This window comes from Scomber scombrus, chromosome 16 (assembly GCF_963691925.1).
Source record: "Scomber scombrus chromosome 16, fScoSco1.1, whole genome shotgun sequence".
In the NCBI taxonomy this organism is placed as follows: domain Eukaryota; kingdom Metazoa; phylum Chordata; class Actinopteri; order Scombriformes; family Scombridae; genus Scomber; species Scomber scombrus.
The window spans coordinates 13,934,231-13,946,864 of NC_084985.1; the positions used below are offsets into that span (position 1 = coordinate 13,934,231).

The 12,634-nt window shown below is 39.0% G+C and overlaps 1 protein-coding gene across 1 annotated transcript in view; it reads left to right on the forward strand.

Moving 5' to 3' along the window:
• Nucleotides 1-11,578, forward strand: part of LOC133996094 (solute carrier family 45 member 4) — a 31,796-nt gene extending 20,218 nt beyond the window's left edge. The window contains exons 2-14 of the mRNA XM_062435649.1: nucleotides 2,099-2,287; nucleotides 5,848-6,027; nucleotides 6,380-6,570; nucleotides 6,686-6,866; nucleotides 7,098-7,562; nucleotides 8,510-8,781; nucleotides 9,140-9,301; nucleotides 9,773-9,872; nucleotides 10,032-10,112; nucleotides 10,207-10,337; nucleotides 10,622-10,690; nucleotides 10,811-10,959; nucleotides 11,047-11,578. Of these exons, the coding sequence (XP_062291633.1) occupies nucleotides 2,099-2,287; nucleotides 5,848-6,027; nucleotides 6,380-6,570; nucleotides 6,686-6,866; nucleotides 7,098-7,562; nucleotides 8,510-8,781; nucleotides 9,140-9,301; nucleotides 9,773-9,872; nucleotides 10,032-10,112; nucleotides 10,207-10,337; nucleotides 10,622-10,690; nucleotides 10,811-10,959; nucleotides 11,047-11,227 (2,351 nt within the window). The 3' untranslated portion in view covers nucleotides 11,228-11,578. The remainder of the gene's footprint in view (nucleotides 1-2,098; nucleotides 2,288-5,847; nucleotides 6,028-6,379; nucleotides 6,571-6,685; nucleotides 6,867-7,097; nucleotides 7,563-8,509; nucleotides 8,782-9,139; nucleotides 9,302-9,772; nucleotides 9,873-10,031; nucleotides 10,113-10,206; nucleotides 10,338-10,621; nucleotides 10,691-10,810; nucleotides 10,960-11,046) is intronic.
• The last annotated feature ends 1,056 nt before the right edge of the window (nucleotides 11,579-12,634 follow it).

Sequence of the window (12,634 nt, forward strand, 5' to 3'; positions counted from 1 at the left end):
AAAGATAAGGCGAACAATTTGTCATAGAAGTGAGATGTTATGTGCTGTAGATAAGACCAGATGATTCACCCTTTGCTTACCCTCAAGCTTTATTCACTCTGTATAAGGAACAGGTTTAAGTCCACATGAATGCTGCAACAAAACAGGACACTGATTGGCTCCTTAATCAAATGAAACCTGCTGATTTTGGTGCTATTCTGTTAATAAATGCTTCACACTGTCCTGACTACATTGAACACATCATTGTCAAATCCATGTTTTATATAATGTTTCATATAATTCAATTAATATTTTTACGAATTTTATGAAATATAATAAACAGAGGATTTGAATTATGGTGATACTGGAACCTTTTGAAAGCAGATCATTTCAGAAGTGTGTCCTATTTCACAGGAATTAATCAGAGCAACATCTCTGGGGTTATATAAGATGCATACTGTATATTGTGAAATGATAATGGAAAAGAAATGTTATAAAGTGTATGTGTTTGATTATTCAACACTTTGTAAATGTAAGGCAGTTTCTTTCTTTAAAAATAATACTCTCTTTCACTTGAATTGTAATTTCAGGTTGTGTGTGTGCGCATGTGTGTTTGACAAAGAGGCACAAATAGTTTGAAAGGAGCTTTGAGAGTGACAGGCAGCCATTTGTGTGTGTGTGTGTGATGGTTTAAATGGCGTGTCTGTTTGTTTTATGAGGAGTTAATGAAAAACTGGATTTGTTGCCGTGTGTGTCTGGTTTACAAGGTGTTGACTGATATTATTAACAGGTATTGAATGCAGGTGTGTACAGTAGGCATTTCCATTATGTTGCTGTATCCTGTATGTATGGCACAAAGTTTTTTCCATTAATCTATCCTATTTTGAGAGCCTGTCGTGCAACGTGTCTGCATTTCTGTGTGTGCATGTGTCAGTTTTTAACTTCCACCTGGTTTCCGGCTTTGGAAAGTCAAGGCACATAATAATTAAATTTGTTTCCAACAACGTCACGTTCACCTAAAAGTGTGGGTTCAAGTCACGTCCACTCCTTTTAAATTCAAGAATATATAGCTATATATTTTTAAATTTTATTTAAAATACTCAACAAAGAGAAGAAGAAAAAAATCCTTCTTCTGCTTTCGCTATTATCAGGCACATATTTCAGTTACTTTTTATAAGCTGCTGCTTTCAAGTTTAATGAAGTTTACTTATGTACAAGAAAGACAAGACATGACAAGAAAGTAACAGCAAGACTTAAGAGCTTTTGTACTTTTCAAAAGAGGCATGAAAAACCTATTTATTTCTGACAGATGAAACACCATTTGTGCTGTTTTGTTGTGTCTGTTATGCACAAAAGCCTGAGAAACTTGATCACTGGGTTATCACTCTCCTTCTCATTTTCCTCTGCGTTTACCAGTACATAGGAGTTGATGCTGTGGCCCTTTGTGCGATAATCCAGGGTGAATGTTCACAGAGACGCTCAACAGACCTGAGATGAATCCTCCTGTTATGCATCACCGTTGCAGCCTGCCTCAGCTTTTACCTTTGTGTCAGCTTTAACATAAGGCGTTGTAAAAAAGCGAGCCGCAGGTTGCTGTGTATCCTCACTTACATTGGTATCACACGTGGCTGAAAATGTTTGATTGTAATTAATGTTTTAATTAACATCACCATATATTCAAGTAACCACACAGTCATGATTATGATTTTCCATTGTGTATTTTTTACTTTGACTTTGCTGGAATATATAAATAAAGTTACATTTCATGGTTATATCTTTCACATCACAATGATGCCAGTTGTCTTTCACATGTGTTGAAATCGTATGTAATGTAACTTGATTTTTTGACTTTTTTTGATTTTTGAGATAGATATTCAATTTATTTCAAAATAATTACATAGAAACAGTGACTCTTGCTCTGACAAATAGGATGTTACTTGCACCCCCTGCTGGAAGACAGTAAAACTTAAAGGTCAAATCTGTCTTGTCACTTCTTCATCTCTCAGCATCTCTTAAAATGGGCCCGAAAATCCTTAAACTACTCACACTGGTAGTGAAAACTCACTCCACCTGTCTACATACCTGTCTATAACTTATATCCATCTGTCTGTGTGTCCAGGTCTTCCAGAGCAGTACTACAGTTTGACGTGGTTCCTCAGTCCAGTCCTCGGCCTCATGTTCACCCCTCTGATCGGCTCGGCCAGTGACCGCTGCACTCTGAAATGGGGCAGACGGAGACCGTTCATCCTGGCTCTCTGTATAGGAACACTGATCGGAGTGGCGTTGTTTCTGAATGGATCACTGATAGGTGAGCAGAAACTTGCCATTTAGTATTCTTGTTAAGTATGTTTTGTTAAAGTGTGTGTGACAGAGTGAAAGAGAATAAATGTTTTTATTTGGCACTTAACTTTTTTTTTTTACTTGACTGATCGAAGGTTGAACTTTGATATTGTTTCTTTTAAGAATCATCAAGCACTTTGACTGTTTATTGCTGATCACAAGCAGGAGGCTCTTTTCCTTTTGAGCCTAGCTTTTAATTCTGTTATAGAGACACTTAATGTGTGCATAGATTACATACAGATGCACTATTTATACATATATTGAAATACGCAGTGCACATCTACATCACAGCAGTAAGTGATACAGGAAGTAGTGGTGGGAGAAGTTTTTTTTTCAGTCATCATTTTCCTACTAATGAGAAAGTCAGAGATTTAAATTGCTGCCAAATTGTGATAGATTACTCATAGATGTTCATGGTATAGCACTTTTTACTTAATTTTTATAAATTACACCCCAAAAATCTATACCTGATTTGCACAAAATGACTTGAAGGACTCAAAAGCTCAACAGTAAACAGAAACAAAAACTGCCAACTAGCCTCATGGAATCTAAGCTGCTTAAAACTTAAAACTAATTATCTTGCACTAAAATATGATTTTGACTTTGTATCATCTGCCCAGTGTTGTTCACTAAACCACTTGGGAGTATCACGGCCCCATTGGGATTTGAGAGCCAAGTTTTACCCAGCATGAACTGTTTCACTGGAAGCAGCAGAGCGTCAGTTTCCAAAAGCTCCACCCACACCGATGGTTGCGTCCTTGTGCAGCAACTGATGTTGCTCACAGTCAAGCCCTCTGCTTATTACATCACTAACATGTCATTCCAAGGTCATATGCATCCAATCAAACGTATCGATCAGCTGCTGATCCTGTCGCAGAGATATTGATATCTGGGCTATCTACATCAGTGTAGTTCCGGTTGTAATGTCATTAACCATGTGTTGCAAGTGCACATGTAAACAGACAGGGATGTGAGGCTTTGTCTCATCTGTGGGTCAGACATCTAAAGCGAGTGATGTCGCGAATTTCCTGTGCACAAATTATACTACACATATGTATATATGTAGGGGTGTATATATATATATATATATATATATATATATATATATATATATATATATATATATATAGTCGACACTTAGGCTGCAGAGTAGAATTGATAAAAAACCACTGAAGATGCAAAAAAACTGAGGGGGAAATTATGTTGTCTGATGTTTTCTTCAGCACTCTTCCTTGTTCCCACATACTGTAGTTTTTTGTCGCAGTTATCAATCGTAATCAATCATTACTAGAGGTCATATTGGTCAAATAGGCTGTATGTTGTTCAAATTAAAGCACTAAAGCACTAAAAATAATTGCAAACATCCCCGGGGATTTTAAGGACTAAATGCACCATGAGAAGATAGGAAAATAGATTAGTACTGAGCTGACGTGAAGTCTGGGTTAAGCCATTTATAGTGATTTTTATTTTATTACAGTAATTTGAAACATGAATAAGGAAGCCTGTGTTTAATCTCTATTAATCTATTATTTAATTTTTTATTTTTTTGCTTGTTTTGCTTCAAGATGAATTCACACCGATTGTTTTGTCCAACAAAACAAAGGAGAACAGAAAATCCACAAAATCAAAAATGTTTGGCATTTTTGGATGATGAATGGCTTAATTAATCAATTATTGAAATAATTGTCCATGTTAATTATAGAGAAATCAATTAATTGTTTCAGCACTGTTAAGGAGGCTCACTCAGCACCCTGAGTGACAACATGGTGCTTTTAATATGAATAGACTGTCAGATTTTAATCATGTGAATCTAAATGAGTTTTTAAAAGATACTGACTTTGAAACTCAAATACACACACTCATCTTCAAGCCATTTAATTCAGCTTTGAAATACAACATTTCAACTGATTTATCTAACAATCTACATGCTATGTTATCAAATCAGAATCAAATCAGTTTGAACTGAATCCCTGATGGCGTTTTCTTTGCAGAGTATTTTTTGTAACAATGAAAACAAATCTGATCCTCTTTTTAACTATTATTATGTCCTGTGTGTCAATGCAGGAAAGAAAAATTGAATCACAATCACAATACAAGCTGGGGCCTTAAACGTCTCTAAATAGAACAAAGTGAAATGAATCGCCAAAGGAGTTATAAATAACAAGAACAAGTGCTGTGTGAACTCTTTTCTGTCAGCAGTTTCTATTCAATTCTATTCTGTTCTGTTCCACCTTCTATTCTTCTGCCGAGACGTTGGCACTCGGGTCATTTAGGGGCACCAAGGAGGTGTGTGTATGTGTGCGTGTGTGTGAGCACCTTGCAAGCAGGGTTGACGTGGGAAAAGACCAGTGACCTGTATCTGTGAGAGAGGTGCAAAAAAAGAAAGGGAGGAGAGAGAAAATGAGTGGATGTTTCCATGGATATATGTATATGAATGTGTGTGAACAACATAGGGTGACATGGGAAATGTGCTGCAACCTGTGTATGTGTATATGTGTGTGTGTGTGTTGACATGGGAACACAGGAGCAGGCAGTTCACAGGGAAATGCTTCCTGTTTGCTTCCCCATTTCCACCAATCACATTTAACTTCCTGTCTGCCTGGCTAGTGAGTAGTGCCGGTCCATTGTCCCACACACACACACACACACAGACACACACACACACACACACACACACACACACACACACACACACACACTTGCTCCTTCTATGAACATTTATTTCCTCGACATTAATGGATTTCAGTTTGTAAAGTCATGCTGCGTCAGACTGCCTATGATATCACACACACAGACACACACACACACACACACACACACACACACACACACACGCGCACGCACATATATATATGTAGGATAATAAAGCTTTCCCATGTCACCCTGTCTTGTTCTCACATATTCATTCAGTCTCTCTCGGAAACACACAGATGTTGTACAGCTTGAGGGGAAGACGAATGTTGACATATTTAATGAGACACACAAGGTCACACCCATCATGCAAAGCAGTATGGGAAATGTTCAATGACCCAGTTTTGGGTGTGTCTAACTCACTAATCAGCTATGATCACATGTGCCCTATGACGTGTGTTACATCAGCATAAGTCCAGATATTCTCTATTTTAATATTCATTTGTCTTATTCTACTTATCTTTTATATCACTATTAATCATTTTCTTTTGATATTTATTGACCTTTGTTTTTTTTTACCATCATTACATCAAACATGTATCAAAATGTTTGTGTATTAAAAATGGCTTAAATTGGTGTATATGTCAATGTTTCACCCTGATAACAAAAATAACTTTTACTATTATGTATAGATACCACTATAAGTAAATTCGAGAATATGTTTGTTTTTGTAACTTGAGTGAGCTTTTACCCTTTACTAAATATGGAGAAAACCCATATCTGTCACATTATTATGAGATATAAAACAGAAACACAAATATCTTGTTATATTATATGCTGTTGGTTTGTTAAACTTATAACAACAAACATTATCTCTCTGTCTTTCTTGTCTGTCAGGTCTGTCGCTAGGTGACGAGCAGGGGAGGCAGCCAATAGGAATTGTTCTTACTGTGCTGGGGGTGGTGGTGTTGGACTTCTGCGCAGACGCAACAGAGGGACCAATAAGAGCTTACCTGTTAGACGTGGCGGACACAGAGGACCAAGACATGGCGCTCAACATCCATGCAGCCTCAGCAGGTACAATATTAAAATTGCTTTCGTACCTCTCATGCGCAAGTTTTTGTTCACTTTAATTCATGTGTAGCTGAGTAAAAGTGTGTTTTGACAAATTTGGATGTAATATGCCATACAAATAAAGGTTGTTATTATCATTATTAGTAGTAGTAGAGGACATATCAAATCCTCATCAAAAATGTATTGTTAAATTCATCATCCCATCGATAATGACTGATAACATGAAAACAAATTGTTCACCAGGCTGGACTGACATGTATGTGACTCATAGAAACATACTAAAAGAGAAAAAATCCCTCATTCTACTTGTGTCCCTACTACCTGTTTAAACCTCTCCATGTGTCTGTGTGTTCAGGTCTCGGGGGTGCGGTGGGTTACGCTCTTGGAGGTCTAGACTGGACACACACCTTCTTGGGAGCAATCTTTAAGTCTCAGGAACAGATTCTGTTCTTCTTCGCTGCCATCCTCTTCACTGCGTCTGTGGTGTTGCATCTGCTTAGCATTGAGGAGCAGCAATACTCGCCTCATCACGACAGGCTGGACCAGGTACTGTGTGTGTGTGTGTTTGTGTGTGTGTACTGTAAAATTCAAATTTGAAAAAAATGTAATTACAACGTGACTTTTGTGACAAAACACGTTCCTCTTGGTCTGTTCTTTTTAGGAGAATCTGGATCCCACCCACCCTCAACCTTCTGCCAATGGCAGGGCTGGACTTCTCGCTCCCAAGCTGGAAATGATTGGAGAGGATGAAACGATGGACAGCTATGACCTGTACGACCCCTATGGAGATGACCAGTCAGAGCGTGGAGACATGGACTTCCTAGAGGTGGAGCTTGTGAGAAGTAAGTTCAAGAGTCTTGTGTCTTTTTCTGTTTTTTCAGACAGAAATTTTGAATGTATGATGAATATACTGTATCTAGAAGACCTGTGTTTCCAAAGCTAGCAAGATATTCCTTTCCTTAGTATTCAGACAGTTCTTTTTTTAGTTAATTCATGAGATTACATTTCTGTTTTCATTGCACCTTTTGTATTCTTCAAATCAAATCTTATGATCCCGCTTCTCCTCTCTCCAGGTAAAAGTGACAGTGTTCTTGCCATGGCAGACGCCACCCTTGACCACCTTGACCATGACGCGTTGTTCCTGTGCCACATAGAGCCGTCCATCTTCACTGACCGCCTCTCACCCTATCACCACTCGCCTCCTATGACCGCTTCCTTCTTCAACGGCAATCGCACCACCCCTCCTCCCCGGCTCGCCAGCATCAGACGCAGCAGCAGCGCAGGAAGTCAAGATCTGCTCCGCCCCCAAAACAGCAACCACCAAACACAAGCTCCCGCCCCCAAAATTTGCCGCCTCTCGGCATTCTTACAGGAAATGGAGAATGACGAGGGACAGGAGGCGTTGCTGAACAACCAGCTCAATGAGCAGCGGACACTGAATGGGCGGCTGTTAGCCGGTGTTAATGTTGACGGAGATGGCACCAGTGCTAACAGGATGAGCGCTAAAGGACAGGCTCATCGTGCTGGAATGGTCAAAGGTCAGTGTTTTTATGTTGTAATGTATGTAATATCAATTGTATATTATATAAAACATGATGAAATTAAGAAATCAATATTGTTATTTAAATGCTATTATTGGAGATGTTTGTATTTACGTTTTTGTATTTAAAAGTCCTAAATCTGAACGATTATAGAAATGTCATTAAAAAATACGTAAAGGAATAGTTCCACAATTTGGGTTAATTCACCTTCCCCATATTTCCTATCTTTGTGCTAAGCTAAGCTAACAGGCTGTACATTACAGACATGACAGCGGTATTGAGCTTCTCATTTAACTCTCAGCCCAGAAAGCTAATAAACGATTTCCTAAAATATTTAACTATTCCTTTGAAATATGTAGTTATATTTTATGCTCTGAACTTCAGATAAACGTCATTACAAGTTTTTGACCCTATTTATATATTTTTAATTTTTATTGATTGTGTTGAGCTATCGAGCAGTCGGTCCGTCAACCAAATAAGAAATGTACATTGTCTAGGAATGTCCAGTCCACTCATCCTTAATGGGTCATTAAAGAAAAGGACGGGAACTGGAACTTTTATTTGGAAGAAGTGTTTCACAGCAATTTCATCTTCTAACCAACAGTGGTGAAAAAAACAAAAACAAACTGCATTTATCCTGATAGTTCATTAAACATAATGTCCAGTAGGCAGCTGAGCCAGTGTTTTACTGTCACAGTCTGTAGAGATATCCAAAGTTCCTGGCCGCGTACCAAGAAGCAATATCTTAAGTGCCTTTTCCTGGAGGAGAAACTCTAAGGAGTCAATAAAGAGATGAAGTGGATTTCTATTTGCCTGTACAATTTCCTGTCAGATGAACAAAATGTACAATTTGTGTGAGAAGATAAACCCATGAGATATCTTAGCCATCTCTTAGTATCTTAGTAAACTAAAAAAGAATAATAATAAACTATCTCTTATATCAGCTGCCAGCACTGGAGCTCCCACAAAGCAATCGCGTCACCATCACACCTTCTACCGCCAGCCGTCCTGCACCTTCTCCTACTATGGCCGAGTGGGGAGCCATCGCTACCGCTATCGCCGAGCCAACGCCGCTTTTCTCATCAAGCCGTCTCGCAGCATGAACGACCTGTACGAAGTGGATACCAGACACCGCAGGAGGAACAAACGGAGGAACAGAAACTGCAGTGGAAACACAAACTCTTCCAGCGGAGATGCAGAGAGCGAAGAGGGCGAGGTGGGGAGTAGAGGGATGAATTTAAAACTATATATACATTTTTACTAATTAATAATAGAATCACTACAAACTACCACTAACTTATGGAGACACATTGTACAGAACAGGACATTAGACTGCAGTTTTATTCAGTTTCAACTAAGCTGAAACATTTCTTTTTCACATGTTGACAAAATAAATAGGGGCAATTTGAGGAACCCAAGCAATAATAGTTTTGTCAGGAAAATCAAGGTTTTTGTGCTTGCACCTGTAACCATGGCAACAGGCAACACTATTATTTTTCTCCACTATGAAGCATATCTGGTCCATAGTGTCTTGTGTGATGTTTTGTTAATTCTCCTTCTCTTTCTCTCGTCAGGTGGAGACCACCGTGCGGCTGCTGTGGCTCTCCATGCTGAAAATGCCTCCGGAGCTGCTACGGCTGTGTGTCTGTCATCTGCTAACCTGGTTCTCCATCATCGCAGAGGCTGTCTTCTTCACAGACTTCATGGGACAAGTTATCTACAACGGAGATCCTACTGTACGAGCAACATACATTTAGATATAGCCTACATTACCCTTAAATTGAATTACTTAAGTAAAATGACTAAAATCTGAAATTTCAGCAAAAGACAAAGAACAATTGAAAAACATAGTGAGATGATGCACTCTGCATTGTTACATAATGTCTAACATCTCATTGAAAATGGTTACGACATTGAATACATGTACATCAAATCAAGTAAATCTAATTTACCAATCAGAATTTTGTTAACAATTAAGCATTTGTAACTTCACTTATATGTCATAAAAATCCCAAATAATCGGACTAAGGTTTTTCATTTAAAAAAAAACAGATGCCACCAAATTTTTTCCTTCAGACTTTATCTCATATTTTAGTGTTCTCATATGTTACATACTGTCTATCATGTCAAACTATCTACAGCAAGATCCATCTGATCCATCTTGTTCACAGCTCAAATAAAAACTAAACCTGTACCTCTTCTCACAGGCTCCTATTAACTCTACTGCGCTGGTTAATTATCACAAAGGAGTTCAAATGGGATGTTGGGGACTGGTTATATATGCCATGACGGCTGCGACATGCTCAGGTGACAACACACTCAGAAACTCACCGGATCACTCAAATGTGGCTGTTTCTCAGCTTCAGATCGCAAGAATAACATATCTTGACATTAAATTCTCCACTAAACGATCAAATACTCTTCCTCTCTCTGTGTCTCCTCTTTTCTCATCATTACTTCAACCAGCTATCCTTCAGAAATACCTGGATAACTTCGACCTGAGCATCAAGGTCATCTACATCCTGGGAACACTTGGATTCTCCATCGGTATGAAACCAAAACACCAACAGAAAAGAGGTGAATAACTGATGAATTGATGAATTGAAATTAATTGATCTTTTTCTTTCTTTTTCACCATAAGGAACTGCTGTCATGGCGCTGTTCCCTAATGTTTACGTTGCCATGGTGATGATTAGCAGTATGGGCATCATCTCCATGAGTATCTCCTACTGTCCTTATGCTCTGCTGGGACAATATCACGAAATGAAAGAGGTACAGAAATATTCAACTTAATGTGTAACATAAACTGGCTCCGAGAATGAAGATGAAAATTTCCCTTTGGGCACATTTTGTATCATATTGGTGATTAAAAAGTGACTTCAGGATTATCTACAATTGATAAAAAAATTATTCAAATTCTGTCATATTGTTTATCAGAAACACTTTTTTAAATATTTCAGTTGTCAGTGGCACTCATGAACTGAATGCACACAGATCACTTTATTTATTTATTTAGGGCTACTAACAGTAACTGTAACTTTCTTTGCCTCCTGCAGTACATCCAGCACAGTCCTGGTAACTCCCGACGAGGCTTTGGCATCGACTGCGCCATCTTATCCTGCCAAGTGCGTGTATACACTGTCTTTACAATACCAAAATTATGTAATAGAGTCTAATATACATTATATATGCTATAGTATACTAAGAAAATCGTATTTTTATATCATTTAAATCTAATGTTGCAGGTGTACATCAGTCAGATCTTGGTGGCCTCAGCTCTGGGTGCTGTGGTGGAAGCGGTTGGCAGTGTCTGTGTCATTCCCATGGTGGCCTCTGGGGGCTCCCTCCTTGGATTCTTCACCGCCTGCTTCTTGGTCATTTATCCCACTCCCGGGTAAGAAAACCACCTGTTTTAAATATTTTGCCCTCACCGGGCCAAAAAAGTTTTCCTAATAGTTGTGGTTTAAATTGTGATCGACAGGGAAGGGGCATCAGCCAAAGCTTCGGTGAAACGGGCTTTGACAACGCTGGAAAATCCCAGTGTTAATGAAGTGGCTGTTACCGTGGTGAAGGAGAAACCCAGCTTCCTGAAACTCAACAAGGAGGGCAAAGCCACCACCACGACCACTTCCTGTCACACAGAGAATGAATCCACTCTGTGATTGGTTGGTCAGAGTCAACAGACAGGAGGAAGTCAGAGGTTATAGCAGAAAACAAATTAAGTCACTTTTATATTCATCGCTGTCGGAAAAGACTTCAGGATGTCCTCACCGTGCTGAAGAAAATAGAGGAGGGCGGATTGGTGTCTGTTTGGGCTTTTCTCTAATTTGGTGTGTTGTAATTTGCTGAAGAAAACAACTCAATCTGCCATGGGACCAACTTACCCAAGAAAAAAAGCATTCTGGTCCTCGTGCCATCTCAGCCTTCACCAAAATTCCTTCCACTAAGCCCTCATTGATCCGTCGTGGTTGTCTAGAAGTGAGAAATTCACAAATCATTGTTTAAAGGAGAGGTTGTCTCTGTCTCTCAGGGGCTCTAGGAGGTGCCACCAAGCAGCTGCCTGGACAGAAAACTTCAGGGGACTCACTTACACACACATGCTGTACATTTATACAAACCCTCACTTGCTCACACACCTCTTCATCCGGGGTCGACACAATCAAGTGAACGTTGTTAATGAACATTAATCCTCGAAGCTGCAGTCATTTAAAAAAAAAAAAAATGCTGAAAATGGTTCTTCCTCGCTGTGGATTGACTTTTCGCTTCCTGATGTGGAAGCTGATCAACGACAGAGTGTGTGTATGCTGACTTGGCGACTCCAGCGGAGGCACCGCACTCACCAAAATGAACCCAATACTCTTTTACAGCACTCTGCGACAGTAGCTTTAAGACTCTTTCAGAAGTGGCATTTCTGAAACCAAGACCCTGAAGCCTGGTTCCTGGGGAAAATGTATTGAGTTTGAGCCCCCAAATTGATTGTGTTTTGTTTTCGCCCTCCTCCACGTGGCAGGAGTGCTCAAATCTTAAATTTAGCCTTCATTCCATAGCAAAGACAACCACATTTAAGAGGCTCTGCTCCAAAATGTAGAGCATGAGCATAAAGTTCTCTGTATATTGACAGTAAAAACTATAGAAACAAATATAAATCCAGATGTGTATTGAGTGAAATTCCAGGACAGATAGAGCATAAATGCAATATGTGCAGTATACAGGGCATTACTATCCCAAATATTATTTTCATGATTTATTGAGGACCCAGAGTTTTAAAGAGACTGATGTTTCTGTTTGTTTTGAATAATCAGACTAACCTACATGCTGCATGTTAGAGGAGCATAGAAGAGACAAACCAAACAGGAGAGGAGAAGAGAAGATAGATGTGGAGTTGTTCTCTTTCTCTTCCTTTTTGTTGCTTTTTTTTTTGTTCTTAGAAAATGCTAACAGAATTGATTTTGTCACTAACTGCACATTAGATGAGCCCTTTTTTAGGGGAAGCGTTAAATTGTGTTCAGTTTTAAAAAGTGTTGTTTGAAATTCTCTCTGAGACTCTTGGGGTGTTTGATTTGGCCGTC